The sequence below is a fragment of the Hirundo rustica genome, chromosome 10, assembly GCF_015227805.2.
Source record: "Hirundo rustica isolate bHirRus1 chromosome 10, bHirRus1.pri.v3, whole genome shotgun sequence".
Taxonomy (NCBI): Eukaryota; Metazoa; Chordata; class Aves; order Passeriformes; family Hirundinidae; genus Hirundo; species Hirundo rustica.
The window spans coordinates 1,248,530-1,263,604 of NC_053459.1; the positions used below are offsets into that span (position 1 = coordinate 1,248,530).

At 45.6% G+C, this 15,075-nt stretch overlaps 1 protein-coding gene across 2 annotated transcripts in view; it reads left to right on the top strand.

Moving 5' to 3' along the window:
• Positions 1-506: 506 nt before the first annotated feature.
• Positions 507-15,075, top strand: part of VAMP2 (vesicle associated membrane protein 2) — a 57,551-nt gene continuing 42,982 nt past the window's right edge. The window contains exon 1 of one of the 2 annotated variants that reach the window (XM_040074411.2): positions 507-737. In XM_040074411.2, the coding sequence (XP_039930345.1) occupies positions 736-737 (2 nt within the window). In that variant the 5' untranslated portion in view covers positions 507-735. The remainder of the gene's footprint in view (positions 738-15,075) is intronic. The other variant, XR_005702422.1, reaches the window with a different exon arrangement.

Here is a 15,075-nt window from a genome sequence, read left to right on the forward strand (position 1 = left end):
AAAAATCATGCAGACTTTCTTATTTATTCACCCTTTTTTAATGCATATGAAGGCCTTGGTTTGAGTACAGAGGGGAACGTGCTGTTTCAGAGTGAGTTTTGTTCTGCACAGAGGGATGGGGCATGCAGGAGAAGTGCCGATGTTCATGGAGGGTGAGGCTGGATGCCGGGATTGAGGTTGAGTGTGAGGCGACATCCACGCCAGAAGCAAGGGCTGTACTTCAGCTGAGACACAACCTTTCCAGAAACAGTGCTTCATCTGGTGGTTTGTCTCTGGACTTGCTCTGTGGGTTTTCCACGAGTCCTCACCCACGACAGCAGGGATTGAACGGCAGCACATTCTATCATTCTCTTCCTTTTTCATTGTTTTTCTTTCTAGCGAGGAGAGGCGGAAAGGGCGCGGTTAGAGAAGCACACAGCGGCGTTCCCCTCACCCCCCGGCCGCCGGCCGCAGCCAGCCCGCTCCGGTGAGCGCAGCCGGCGCTGCCCCCGCTCGCCGCGGGAGGAGCCGGGGCTGCCCTGGCTCCGTCACTGCGGGACCGCTCCCGGCAGGAGGGTGTGGAGGGGGCACCTCCGAGCCTCCTACCCTGTGATGCGAGGCGCAGGCATGCTCAGTAGCCGATGCCTACCCCTCCTCTCCCAACAACCGTGCCTGCAACAGTAGGAGCCGGCTGGCAGCGGGCGCGGAGCCGAAAGCCATCTTTGCTGGGGAGGGAGGCAGCGCTCGCCCCTCGCCATGTGAGTACCGGGAGCGCCGCAGGGACCCGGGCACCCTTTGCTCCCTCCCGCAGCGAGGGTCACTCAGGCGCCGGGGGATGGATGGCCAGGGGCCGGGGGATGGATGGACACGGCCGGGGGGATGGATCCGGGGGATGGATGGACACGGCCGGGGGGATGGATGGACACGGCCCGGGGGATGGATGGACACGGCCCGGGGATGGATCCGGGGGATGGATCCGGGGGATGGATGGACACGGCCCGGGGATGGATGGACACGGCCGGGGGATGGATCCGGGGGATGGATGGACACGGCCCGGGGTTGGATCCGGGGGATGGATGGACACGGCCCGGGGATGGATGGACACGGCCGGGGGATGGATCCGGGGGATGGATGCACACGGCCCGGGGATGGATGGACACGGCCGGGGGATGGATCCGGGGGATGGATCCGGGGGATGGATGGACACGGCCCCAGGGCGGGGGGCTCGGCAGGTGCCGCGCTCGGAGCTGCGGCAGCACCGCCCGTCTGAGCCGCCGCTGCTGCCGGGCACCTGGCGCACGGAGGGGCTCTGGCTGTGTTTATCCAGCAGCCCGGGGGTTAGTGACACGTTTCTAGTCGGATTCATGCTGAAAAGGGAAGGCTGGGCCAAGATCCTCAACAGGTTCGAGTCAGGGTTGTTCAATAGCATGAGTCACTCGGCGCTGCTGCTCCTCTGCGAACGGGTCCTGTTTGTTTTCAGTGCTTCAGGAAATGTTCTCTCTCAGACGCTTGCTGTCTGATCGGTCCAGCCTCACCTTCTCCACTGCCAATGGCTTCCTGTCAGCAGTGCTTGATAGTAATCTGTTCCTTCTTGTTCCCATCTCTGAAAATACCTGTTCCAAGTTTTTACGTGGAGCGTTAATGGAAGCATTAACGTTCTGTGTGAGGCGGGGATGAAACCTCCGAAGTCTGTTCTGAAACCAGAAATGTGCTGAGGTAAATAGGAATTGATCAGACCCCTCTTCGTTCATAAAAGGATTCGGGCAGCTGAATGCATCATTTTACTATTGCCTCCATTCCTTGCTCGTTCCCAGGGACCCTTAGGGGAGAGCCCAAGAGGATGTCTCAAACAAGCAGTCATTTGTGCTAGTGCCGGGTGATCCTGGAAGAACTGGAGCTCGGTTGATTCAGACAACATGGGGAGTGCAGACTGTTTTGGAAATCTGTGATTAAATTACTTTTAAAATATTTCCAATAACCAACTGTTCTTCAGGAGGCATTTTCAAAATAGAGTCTACAGTCAGATATTCTGAAATGCTGGTTTTTGTCTTTAATGCTGTTTCCTATATAATATCTCAGACAAGAAGCTTTTGTTCATGTTGTCCAAAATATTTCCAAAGCAAGGAACTCCTTGTAAGTAAAAAAAAAAACCCCAAACAAAACCCACAAAAACCACAAACAAACAAAAAATCCAACAGCAACAAAAAAACCAACCAAACAAAAAACAAAACAACAAAAAACCAAAAAACCCCAACTTTCTAATAGAAGATTCCTTATGCAAACACTGAAGCCTGCAGTTAAAGCCAGTTCATTGCAGGCTTCTGTTGCCTAGCTGTGTTTCTATTGAGCCAGATGATGACATCAAACTCTTCTATTTGTATGTGAGCTGTTCTTCAATGATTAATATATGAGTTTGCTGCTGCAGTTTTATACAATCTGAGCTGTTCTGACACTAAGCAATAATCAGATAATGTTTAACATAACCTGTGAGTGTTTCAGTCTCGGTGTATGCAGGTTTTCAGGACAGCATTTGTAAATGAAGTAGAAAGGGTGATCCTGATATACCTTGGTCATACTTCTTCTGTAGGGGCTTTACGTCAGACTTTTGACAAAAATTAGAGGAGAACAGGAAAGCAGATTTTGTCTAATTTGGCCAAAAGGACTTTCAGTTTGATAATGGAAAGAAAACCAAGACCAACAAGCAGCTTGTCATTGGCAGTGTCACTTGGCTTCTGTGTCACTGCCAGATACTGTAATGAAACCTTTTCTTTGAACACCTCCATCAATGTCATGTCCCAGTAACTGCGAGTTACTGACGAACAGCAGAGGTGACCGTGGGTTAGCTACTGCCTTGCAGCAGCAGCTGTGGCTGACTGGCGATCAGAGCCAGCTGCTGGTGAGCACCAAATACCCTCTGGAGTCCCCTCTCCTGCTGTTCCAGCTGTGGGAGCATCGGGCTCCTCCTGTGCCCGTCCAGACCTGCAGTGACACGCTCAGGGCGCTGTGACTTCACTGCTGGGATAAAGATCTCCTGCCCCGGCCAGGTGCCAGCCCCACCCTCCCCAGCTGCTGTCCCCTGCAGCAGCTTGCAGGCTTTGCTCAGGAAGGGTGCAGTGGGTGTGCCCAGGTATTCCCAGAAGGCTTTCCAGCTTAGGAAAAGGAGGACACTTGGGGAGTGTCTGAACCCGGGGAGAGTTTTTTGTATCTCACCACTCCCAGTGGGTTTTGTCCTCCCAGTAAGATGTCCAGTTGCTCAGTTTGTAGTGTCTTGGGGTGAGGAGCTCTGCAGTTGGACCATACAGTGTGTGGAAGCAGCTTCATCTTGGTTTGGAGCTGACAGGGAGCAGGTTCTGCCTGATCTCACTCTCGTATGGGAAACCAGAGAACAGTGTTCTTTATTCCCCATGTTTTCCGTGATCCATGATTGTGTATCACCCCAGCAGGCCTGCATGACTCAGATGGGAATCTGTCCCTGTGGCCCCTCACAGTGAGCACAACACAGGGCAGGTGAGATCCATTCAGTGACAGACAACTTTCACCTGTACAGAGATGAGGAAGCTGTAACATGAAAAGGTTGAATGAAAGGAGAAGGACATAAAAGGGATTTAAAGCAAGAACAGAGAAAGGTTGGGCCTGACAGTACAGCTGGGAGAATCGTTCTGGGTGTGAGGAAGAGCACACAAACTCACTTGGAGGACAAAATGGCGCTCAGAGTTGAGGTGCTTCTGGACTTCCTCCTTGCTGGAAAACAAGCCAACAGCAGCAGGTGAAATTATGCATTTGCTTCGTTTACAATGGTCACAACTCAATGGGTAATTCTATACAATGGCAGCTGAAGGCATCGTGTCATCTGTTGTTTACAGCCAGGTCAGTGACCAGACAGCAGGGTGCCTCTGATTACATTAATCGAGTACAAATGGGACAACTTCTGTGAGACAACCAGCAAAGCAAAGCACCTGCCTCTCTCCAGGGCAAAATTCTATCTCATTCCTTGGGTAGCAGTTAGAACTTCCTAAAAAAAAAAAAAAAGAAAAAAATCTTGTGCCTGTTTTAGAGCAGCAAGGAGGGGACAGGTGGGATTAAAATGGTTTCAGCAGTAGCAATGAGTCTGTTCTGGTTGAATGTCTGTTCAGTTTCTCAGAGAAGAATGTCATGACTATTGCCTCCTGTTGTTTGTAGAGCAGTACTTAGCCCTGCTTTTATGGGCGTAATTTTATAAAACTTGCCAAAATCCCCCTGTCCTTCTCTCATACTGATCAGCCGAGACAAATGATTCCGTATAATCCTCTTCACAGTCCTGATCCACTGCTCTCAGGGAGTTCAGTGCCTTAAAAGGTGCATACAGGCACTGCATGTCCTAGGAAAGTCCAACAGGCATGAAATGGAGGGATACACGTTCTAAGTGCTGCAGCTGTTCTATGCTGTAAGTGTCTGTGTTCCCTCAGAGATATATTCCACGAGAGCTCTGTAAATCCGCCGTGCAGGAAGATGTGAGTCCCCTGGAGCTCTCAGAGTTTTATACCTGGTGGCCAGCTGCCTCGGACCCAGACAGGCCAAAGTCAGGGTGACACTTGCAGGCATTCTCCCTCCTCCCTGCAGCCTGACAGAGGGGCTGATGGCTTGAGACTGGTTTGCACAACCGTGGCTGGGAGGGGTGGGCTGGGGCTCGTAGTGAAAATAACCTGGCTGTTCTCAGGGCAGCAGGGCTGTGTGCATCAGAAAAGGATGTTGAGGAGTGGAAAGCACCCCATTTTCAGCACAGTTCTGTCCTGACTCGTGTGCTGGGTCTGAGGCTCACAGCTCTTAGTAAGAGCCTTGAAGTAAGGGTGTAAGAATAGGAGCTGCTGCCTGGAGACATCACCAGAGGGATTCACGTGTTTTATTCATTGTTTCCGTCCCCCAACTTGCTCTCTTGTGGCATCATGCACACGCAGATCAACTGCATGCACTGCGATAGAAATAAATGCTTTCAGCTCACAGGAAGTGTTATTCCTGATACATCCAACTTGCTATTTGAAGTAAGGGTGGCCCAAGTGGGTCATAAATCTCTTGGATATTTGTGTGATGAGTGTTTGAGAATGTAGAGATCAAATTGTGTGGTATCTCAGCCAAGGAAGTAATCTAAGAAAGGGAGCTACTGGGAATGATATGTGACAAGTACAGGCAAAGATTATGTGTCCTAATAAGCATTCTTCCAAACAGGCTAATGTGAAGCAGATGAAACCCAAACACACATAGTTCGGTGGTTCCTTTCCTTGTGACTTAGCTCTCCTTTGTTCTACTGTGCATCAGCCACAGCTTGTTCCCCTTGACTCCTAGGCATTTTTCACAGATAGCTCCAGCTGTGGAGTGACTCACAGGACACTGAGAATGGCTGCAGCAGAAGATGAATTGGTCTGGCAGAGGAACACTTCTCCTTTTTTAGGAGCTATTTCCATAATTGATGTCTTCCTGAAGAATCAGTGATCAGGCTGTGGAGCACCAGGCAAAGCCATGTTTGTGTGCACATGTGTACAGAATGTTCCTGGGTGGGGGGATGAACAGGGGGGGCTGAAGGGAGGAGAAATGGACTCAATGTTCTCCCTCTCCTTGACTGCCACTGGGCTTTCCACCAAGTAACCATGTCCAGGGAAAAAGGGTGGAAGGCGGGAAAAAGGGTGGAAGTCAGGAAAAAGCAGAGAGCGACAGTCCAACAAACTATCAGCTCTGTGCATTCGAGTCATTAAACAGAAGACAAAGAAATCAGAAACCCTGAAAACCAATGTGCTCCTCTGCCACCACCTGTGGGATGCAGAACCCATGGAAGCTGCTCCCTGACAGCCTTAGCCAAATGTTTACAGTTCCAGCAGGAGCAGCACAGACAGGAGTAAGTTCAGATTGACCAAACGGTTTGTTTTAAGCAATTACAACTCAGAGGCAGACTATTCTCTCTCCTACGTCATTCAGCACTCTCTGCTGTCATTATTCATAGCCATTACCTGCAATTAACCGGCCTGGGTTTCTTTAATGATGCAATTCCTTTTTTCCCCCTCCTGTGTCTGTCTGATTGAGCACTCTAAACCCTTTTCCATTATTCACTGAAGAGCCATCAAATGATTGCAAGGTGGGGTTTTTTAACTGCTCAGCTATGACAACCTTATGTTTTTTTCAGTGTAAATTAGTAAGTAACTCATTGAAATAGAGCTGTCTGTACCTATGCAAGTGTTTTCTTGGTTGCAGTTATATTGCTGCCTCTGTACTGGGTGATATATTTAAAATGGAAGTTTGTGAACAAATGATCTGAATTATGGGATCCAGCCCCTTGATCTTTTCAGATGAAAATTTTAATAGGAAAAAGAAAAGCATTTATATTTCAGAATAAATGAGAGAAAAAAATTAATTTATCAAGTGTTTTAACTTACACCTGGACTCAGCATCACAGCTTCAGAAGAGTTCTCTTCTGGAAAGTAGAGATTCTTCTATGATCACCTTTTAGAAGATAAACCCCATAATGTTTCAGGAGTTGTGTTTTGTATAGTTTTGGGGGTTTTTTAAGTACATTCTCATCTATTGCAGTGCACTTTCAGCATAAACCAGTAGATGTAGTGTAATGGTTTCCAATATATGGTTACTGCATATTTGGAAGCACCAGAGAGCTGAAAGTTTGGGTTTGTGAGGAGTCTGTGTTGTGATCTTCACTGGAGGTTTCATTGTTTTGAAACCTCTCAAGAACTGCAACAGCCTTTGCAAGTATCTGGAGACAGAAGCAGAACTGCTGGGTGGTGGGAACACCCTGGAGGCTGTGATGGGACCTGCCTCATCCAATGATCTCCGTGGGCTGGAGTCTGAGCAGGCAAAAAAAGTGTCCATAGAATTTCCAAAACTCCTGACATGATCTGGAAAGGGTTGAAGAGAGGAAACACACAGTTGATAAGTGTTATATTGAACTCTTAGTGCATAAGACTGGAGAGGTGCTGGTTTTCTTTTAAGATGATTACACTAGATCCAGATGGGAATTTATATATTGAAATTTTAAATTTTTAAATGGTAATTGGAATTTGATAAGTGAACAGTATTAAAAATGCAGCCTTTGTAGCAAAAGTGTTTTTTTCTTATTTCCTATTCTGGAAAATGTGTTGTTAGAAAATTATCAAAAGACTTCGTTGCATTTTAGGGAATGAAGTTGCAAAAATCGGTTTGAAATAACTTCTTGAAGGACTGCTGTGCCAGTGTTCAGGAGAGATGTTTTGAAAACTGTTTTGGGAGATAATAAAAGCTCTGACTGGATGGTGTCCTGAGCAAGCCCATCTAATGGGCTCTGCTTTGAACAGATGGTTGCACTAGATGATCTCCAGAGGTTGCTTCCAACCTCAGTGCTTTTCTGATTCTGTTTGAAAAGGTCATTCAAAACTGAATATGTTTGAGTTAATTAAACTAACATTTAGCTGTTTCCCAAACATTCAAGATCTCAACGTTTCATCCACGATAACTTTGATTTTCAACCCATTGGCAGTGGATGTCACAGAAATACCTCTGATAGAATGGGAAAACATATGGTACTCATGAAGGGAGGGAATGTAGGAGCTTGGAAAAATGCAGATCACTGGAATGCATTATTAGATTTGGCTTGAATGCAAAAGTTCGTGTTCTTCCCACAGAGAACAAAACCCAGATTCTCTGCAAGTGAGCTTTCTCATCTTTCATCTCCAGTGCAGTCTTCTCCAGCTTGGTGTCAGCTTGAAGCTCCCTACACCGTGTCTCAAAAGACCTTGAGAGTCTGGACAAAGCCACTGTGCTGTTCCCCTGTAACTGCTGCCCCAGTAGAGCAGAGTGTTCAGTTTGATAAAACCATGTGTGCTTACAGCGAGTGAGAGTGCGCAGATCCGTAGCAGAGGAGAAGGAAATCTCTTGTGCGCAGCTCACGGGAGGAGTCGCTCACAGCAGGCAGGAGGGGAGTGCTGGCCAGGGCAGGAGGTGACGCCTTGGGGTGGCTCCCTGGAGCAGAGGCTGGACACAGTTAGAGAATCAAGTGGGTGTGTATTAAAGGCCTTCAACAGATACACCTTGGGCAGTCAGAGCCTCCCAGAGGCCACAGCCAAGGTGGATGATGGTCAGGAGTTTTTCAGACAATTGTAAGTTTGGTTCATTTACATCCCAGGGGTTAATGCTCCAATTACAGTTTTAGGTAATGAAGTAATTTATCCCCAGTTTGCTCCCCCCAATTCACTTTTTTTTATGCTTTTCAGGGCCTGAGGCTGTGAGGTATCCTTGAGTTCTCAGGCCTGGAAGGATTGTTTTGTCCCAGCAAAATGTGAAGAGAGCTTACTAACGCTCTGTATGAAGTTCAGCATTACACACTCACACAGTACAGAATCTGAAAAATATAAAAGCTAAAAACTTAAGGCATCAGCAGAAGCTGGATGGATCCCTAGCCCAGCACCTTCCCTGCCTCTCCAGACCTCCTTTCTCATGCTAGATTTTGTGTACCTCTGGAGGAGAGGTGAGCAGGGAATTTCCCATGCAAACTGCATTTCTTGCTGGAATCTGAAGCTCCACAATCAGTGATCCACCCAAAGCAGTCAGCTGTGCTGGAGCCTATGTAAGAACAAGTGTGCATCCATGAAGGAAAGGTCTTGGGAACTGGCTGCCTGGGCTTCTCAGCATCTCCCCTGCACACAAAGGAACTCAGGGGTGCTGGCTCTGGGAGCTGAGGGTGGTGTAATGTACTTGTTGCTTTTTCAGACCCTGAGATCCCAGATCATGTGATCTCTCAGCATTTTAGAAACATAAGGATCCCAAGAAAGCTTTTCTAGAAACTATGAAAATCATTGATTATGCCTAAACCCACTTGTTATCTACTTCAGGAGGTTAATGGTTAGAAATTTCATTTGTTCATTTGAATTCACATACACAAACAGCTTCTCTTTATCGTGCTGGTGGCTGGCCCTGTGCAGGGCCTTAATTACAGTGTGCTGTAGTAAGGCAAGAGGCACTGCTGCTGGAAAGCATAAACCTGCTCCTCTGCCCCCACAGCTGGTGGCACAGACTAATGCATGGGCTAGTGTTTTGTACATTATTTTGGAGTTTAGAGGGGGATGCTAAGCCTGTACATTCCTTATTGCTGTCAGTGCTCCTGAACAACACTAAAAGAAGAGACAAATATCTCTGATCCCCTGTCTCCCCCTCACTTTTTCAGGCTGACTTTTGGGAAAGCTTTCTGAACTGCAGCTGGGTTTGCTGATAGCTCTGACAGGGAATGGTTCCCCCTTTTATTTCCCTTACACATCTCCAGCACAATCCACTTCCAGTGTGTGCACCACCTGCACCCAGCACCTGTGGTGACAGTTCAGGCGGGGAAAGGGGAAGCGAAACAAAGGAACAAAGAGCTTTAATCAATTGCAGCAAAAACATCCCAAGTGCTCTGAGTGACAGCACAGCCCTTCCAGAAGGATTTGGGCACCGGGTTGTTTCCTGCACTCAGAAGGTGACTGGGGTTTGATGATGACTTCTATCCCACTGGCTCACCTGAGGATTTGAAGGCAGAATTCGCTGAGCTGGTGTCAGAGCTGTGGTTGGGAGCCTTTCTGCTGATTGGCATTTGGGGACAGCTCACTTAGGAGTGGGTACAGCCAGGATGAATCAGCAGATATCTTCCTGGAAGCAGCTGACAGCCTGGATATCCCAAGCGCTTAGCAGAGATCCCACCAGGCTATAAAAGTCTGCTTGTGAAATGTTTGACTTCTTCTTTCCAGCAGGGAGCTGTACAGTCATTCTCTGACAGCTGAGATGCTGTCTCCCACACACATGTGAAGATCACACAATGACATTTTTCAGTAACTTTGTTTACTAGATGATAAAAATACAAAAATATTTCAAGTCACTTAACACCTTGATGCTTTTTTCTTCGCATTGAACATTTTAGGGAGACAGAGGGGAGGGAATGGAAAGGCAGAATATGTCCCACACGTCATGGCATGCTGACAGCAATCACATTTTTCACGTCAGTCTCCATTGCTCCACGTACACGAAGCGACAAGAGTGGTCTCTTGTATTCCATCTTTGTGACTGATATGTGGCGTCAGCAGCAGCAATGTTCAAGCAAAGACCTTTCCATCAGCATGTTCATTGCCCTTGCAGTGACAATCAGTTTTATGCACTTGACTCGAGGGGAGAATGAGCAGATTTGATTAAGTTCTGTGCAGACCGAGATGTCTTAGCAGCAGAATGATCTCCTAAGAGAAATCAGAGCTGACAGGTGCTTTTCTTGTTTAACCCTCACCTGGCAAGGTGCACTATGCACTATGCAAGCTGGTATTTTTCTTGTTTCTGGCTCCCAGAGAGCTGCTTGCTCAAGAGCTCCTTTACCAGCACAGCCTTGGAAATCAAGCCTGCTCAGTCCTGATCTGCCTCTCCAGCCCTTCCTGTTCCATGAGCAGCCTGGATGGTGAAACTTGTGCAGAAAGAAGGCACTTGGAGTAAAACATAACAATTAGAGTCAAGCACTCAATATTCGGGCAGAAGGAAGAACAACTCTGAGTGTTTGTGTCTAAGAATCAAGAGAGGGCCTGCACCTTGGAGAAGGAAACCAGGAACACAGAGAGCAGAGTTCCTCTCTGGAACAGCCTCGTTCCTGTGTGCTGGCAGTGGACGGGAGCACCAGGATTCCTCAGTAACTCACTGCAGCCCTGGAGGAAGTCGTGTGTCAAGTGAAAGAAATCCAGAAATCATACATTTGGTAGCACTGAGTGGTTGCAAGTACTGAAGTCCCTTAGGAGGTGAAGTGCTATACAGCAAAGGGGAAAGGGGTCCAGAAGGTCCTATCTGTGCATGAAGTTAAATCCCAAATCCTCAGAGGCAAAATGGCCTCAGCTCAGGCTCAGCTCAGAGCTAAATCCTTTTGTACAAGCTGCTTTTGCTCTGAGGGGCTGCAGTACATTGCATAATGTGAAGGGAAATGTTAAAAAAGTAGCCAAGAGTAGCTCAGAAGGTAACTCCCAATGAATTAAGCGTTACTTGCCTTGCTGAGTGAACGTGAAAAATCCCCAAATATTGCAAAATATTAAATATCTAACAAAACCTAAACAGTGACTAGCTAAATGTTCATTTAACTTAGAACTTCAATCTTTTTTTTTGTACTTTGGTGCTGGTCTCTGGGTCTAGTACTTCTTCTCTATTTACAGCAAAGGCAGCTGTTTCCTCAAAGTGGAGCAGAGTATTTGTGCTTCAGTGTTTGGGTACATGTAACCATTTGTAAAACCCTTCTAGTGGAGAGGAGTTTTCTCAATGGCTTATGTCTATTTCTGTTGTCTTTCTTTTGCTTTGACTCTGATTGTGCAGGTTGCTGATGGGATTTTGCATGTAAGTGACGAAGGAGTAGCAACAGAAACACATCCAACAGGCTGTCAGTGATGACAGGAGACAGGATTGAAGTAATTCCTTTGTATTGGCAGATAAACAAAGGAATCCCTCTGCTCTGAGCTACAATTCCCTTTAATTTGGTCAAAGTAGAATAATCTGCATTTATTCTTCTTGGCTGTCTCTTTGAGAGAATAAACTAGGCAAACTCTGCTCATTCTTTCATAACAGAACAGACTGGATGTGGGCTGGGGTCAGAAGAAAATTAATTTAGAACATGTGAGGAATTGAGGTGAGGGCCTTGACTCTTTCTTGCAGAACTTTTGAATTTCTGAAAAACCTTGGCATTTTCTGTTCTGCCAAGATCAAACCTGGTAAATCCTTTTTTTGGGAGCAGCACAGAAAACTGAGAATTGTCATGATGGACAAGGCTTCTTTTACTTTAACCTCACATCTCAAATGAGAGCACCATATGTGCCTCAGCATTTGCATGAGGCACGTGAGATATGCTGTGACCCCTCAGCAGGTCTAGCAGCACAATTCTCTCTCAGAATGGAGACTTGACATTTTAAGCAAAGATTTATCTCTCTCCAAACTTCTTTAATGAGCACCAAGGACTCTAGATATTCTTGCTATGTACATGCAGAGGTCATGTGGAGCCATCCTTTCCCATCACAGAGCTTTCCAGCAAAGCCTGTGTTTGCACTGAACACGCACAGTGAGGAGAAACAGGATTTCTGCCCTGCTGGAGATGCAGCAACAAGACAAATCTCCGTATGCAGGAGCTTTACCTGGGAAATCCCTTTGCTTCTGCTGCTGCCCCATGTCTGTCCATCAGCCCTGCAGCAGGGCTGAGTCAGGGATCACGGGCTTTGGGGATAGAAGAGATTGCTGCTGCTTCTTTTTCACTGCAGCTCAGACAGACCGAGTGAGGAGGACACTCAGTTGGGATGTCCAACCCCTGTGACAGCAGACATCAGTCTACCTCTCCGGTGTAGAGAATGAGATTACTGCTTTCTCTGTCCTTCTGTCCGCAAATCAGAACAAAGGGAAGAAGGAGGAAAAAAAAAAGAAAAAGAAAAAGACTCAAAGATTTTGGTTACCTTCAGTTATCAAACCATTGCCCAAGTAATGGGGGCTTCTTTGGAACTGAGAACTCCTTATAGGTACTGCCATAACCAAAGCAGGGTTCTTATTGAGAAGCCTTTACTTTTCCTTAAAGCCTTAACTTTATTTTAATTGTGGTGTATTTTTTATTTCTAAATATCTATGTAATTAATTTTTTTTTACATAGATTTTACATAGAAATTGCTCTTGGGTGTGTCCAGATAAATGCTCAGGGTGGTAGCTCAGAAATCAAAAAGACAAGTTGACCTTACAAGGATGAGAAGAGAAGATAACACTCCACAAGAAGTGTGAGATTTTAGGTGAGAAGATATTCAGCACAGGAACAAACACCTCTGCCCAGAAGCATGCAGATGTGTTTTTCAAATTGCTGCTGTTTATAATGACAGTTGCTTTGTGCAAATGTATATAAAGAAAGCTCAGTTCAGAAGTTTCCATGATATTGTGCAAAAGCTATTTTACATATGAGCATTATGATTTCCAGCATATTCTGTTTGACAATTCAGTGTTTTGTCCTGTCTTTAGAAATAAAGCCCTGAGTGGCTGGTATTTTTTTCTATGTGTGTGCATTAGATGGCTTGTTTTGGGATAGGCAATTGTTTTTTTTGTTACTCAGAATACCTAAAACTGAGAAGTTGCTTGATGAATTTAAATGCTTGAATTCAACATCTTGTTTTTGGGGTGTCATCTCCAGTCCACTGGGGTGGCTCTTGTCCCAGTTTGGGGATCTGGATTTGTACTCTGCTTTACCCAGGGTGTGCTGCTGGTGCTCACCCTGTCCATGTGGCGGTATCATTTGTAGCAAGTTTAATGGCATCAAACCAGGAACAATTATTTTGTGTCTACAGCATCAGAGAAATTGAGAGTTTATTTCACAGAAGGACAGTGGGTGGCCACTGGCTGCAGAGGAACTGCCCTGTCCATAAAAGGAGAAAATCATGGGCTGTATAATCCCGTACTAGGAAGAAGAGGATGCATCCAGCATCTTTCTCTTTCCTTCTTGTCCCCAGTCTGTACTATACATGTAAGTAAAGCAAATTGATTCTTGCAACACTGGCAAGCTCAGCACTGCACAGATTTCTACAATACAAACATTGACAGATGAACCAAAGAAGAACTAACATCTCCTTGGAAAGCCAAGGCAAATGTAGCCATATAGACTATATTTTATGGGTTATTTTCCTTCAGAATAACAACTGTTGATCTATGAATATCTTTTCTCTCCTGTAACTATTTTTTCTCACAAAAGCTTCTGTGAAGTGAATTTGCTCCAACAGTGTATATACAATGTGTGTCTTTTAGATTTTTCATCAGAGGCCACATCTTATGTCATCAGGAATAAACTTGCCTGGCTTGGTTCTAATTTGAATTTTGATTTCTTAAATGTTCACAAATTAACAAAAAACAAACAAACAAACAAAAAAAGGGCGGGAAAAAAAGCACATCATGCTGTGAGATCTGAATGGAATAGAGCCTGCGGACTGAGGAAAATATCTTCTGACTAGAAAAGATCTTTGAAGACAGAAAATAAATTCCCTATGGAAAGATCAAAGCATACTAAGGTAATGGATTATGACAAGGTGAAAAAACACCTGGAGAAAATAGTTAGATCAAACATAAAAGACGGGAGTAAGAGGGAGTAGAGTTTTTTGTTGGAGATAAAGGGTAATGTAGGGGTTTTAGTATTTATTCTCTTTCTGTGGGAGGGAGAGATTAGGAGAAAAAGCAAAGCAGGCTTAAGCTTAAAAATGAACAAAAATAGTTTTATTAACACACACTAAAAGAACGGAAAAAAAAAGTTGAGAAAAAGAAAACTTAAACTAAAATTGAATGACACTTTAAAACACCCTTCTCTCCCTTTACAAACTATTAACTTTCTTATTAAACAACATAGAAAAACACAACTTGTGATTTTCAGTCAGTTTCACTATTTAAACATAATCACTCATTATTTTAGGAGAAGAGTCTCTCTAGGGTGTTTTATGGAGACGTTTGCTACAAGACAAAATAGTCCAGTGCTCCCAATGTCACACATCTGCTGCAACCCAGAGTTTTTGCAGACTGTGATGTCGTATCAGCAAGGCCTCTCAGTGTATCTGGGGTACTATTTACGAATACTTCTTCTATTCTAAAATCATCTTCGTCTCAAAGGCTGAGTCCTCCTTTTAACCCAGGAGCGGGGACTCAGTTAAATTCTCTGAGTTAAGTTCTCAGTTAAATCTCAATCACATCAGTCCTCAGTTTTGATCAGAATTAGCATTCTCCCCAACAACACTAAGATGCTAGAAAGAACAGTCCATTTCTCCACAGTTTACCCAGAGAAGTTCAGTTAAAAATGTCCACTTTTTCAATCCTATTCCAATATTATCTTATATTAGTTCTTTCACTTCTAATCCACTAACTTCATGTGGTGTCTGTTCTACGTACCCTCTGTTTTCTTTCTTCTTTTTCTCAAGGAAGAGTTGTGCTTTAAAAGCTCCATGTTGTTAGGAAAGGGTTAAATCCATCTAGGCCTGCAGGGGCCATGTGCAGGCCCCAGGCTGAAGGGCTGAAGGAAATGCAGAGCTGTGCTGATGGAGGAAGCTGGTGGATGTCCTTTTTCCCACCCCTCGGTCTCAGAGCTGCCACAACGCTGTA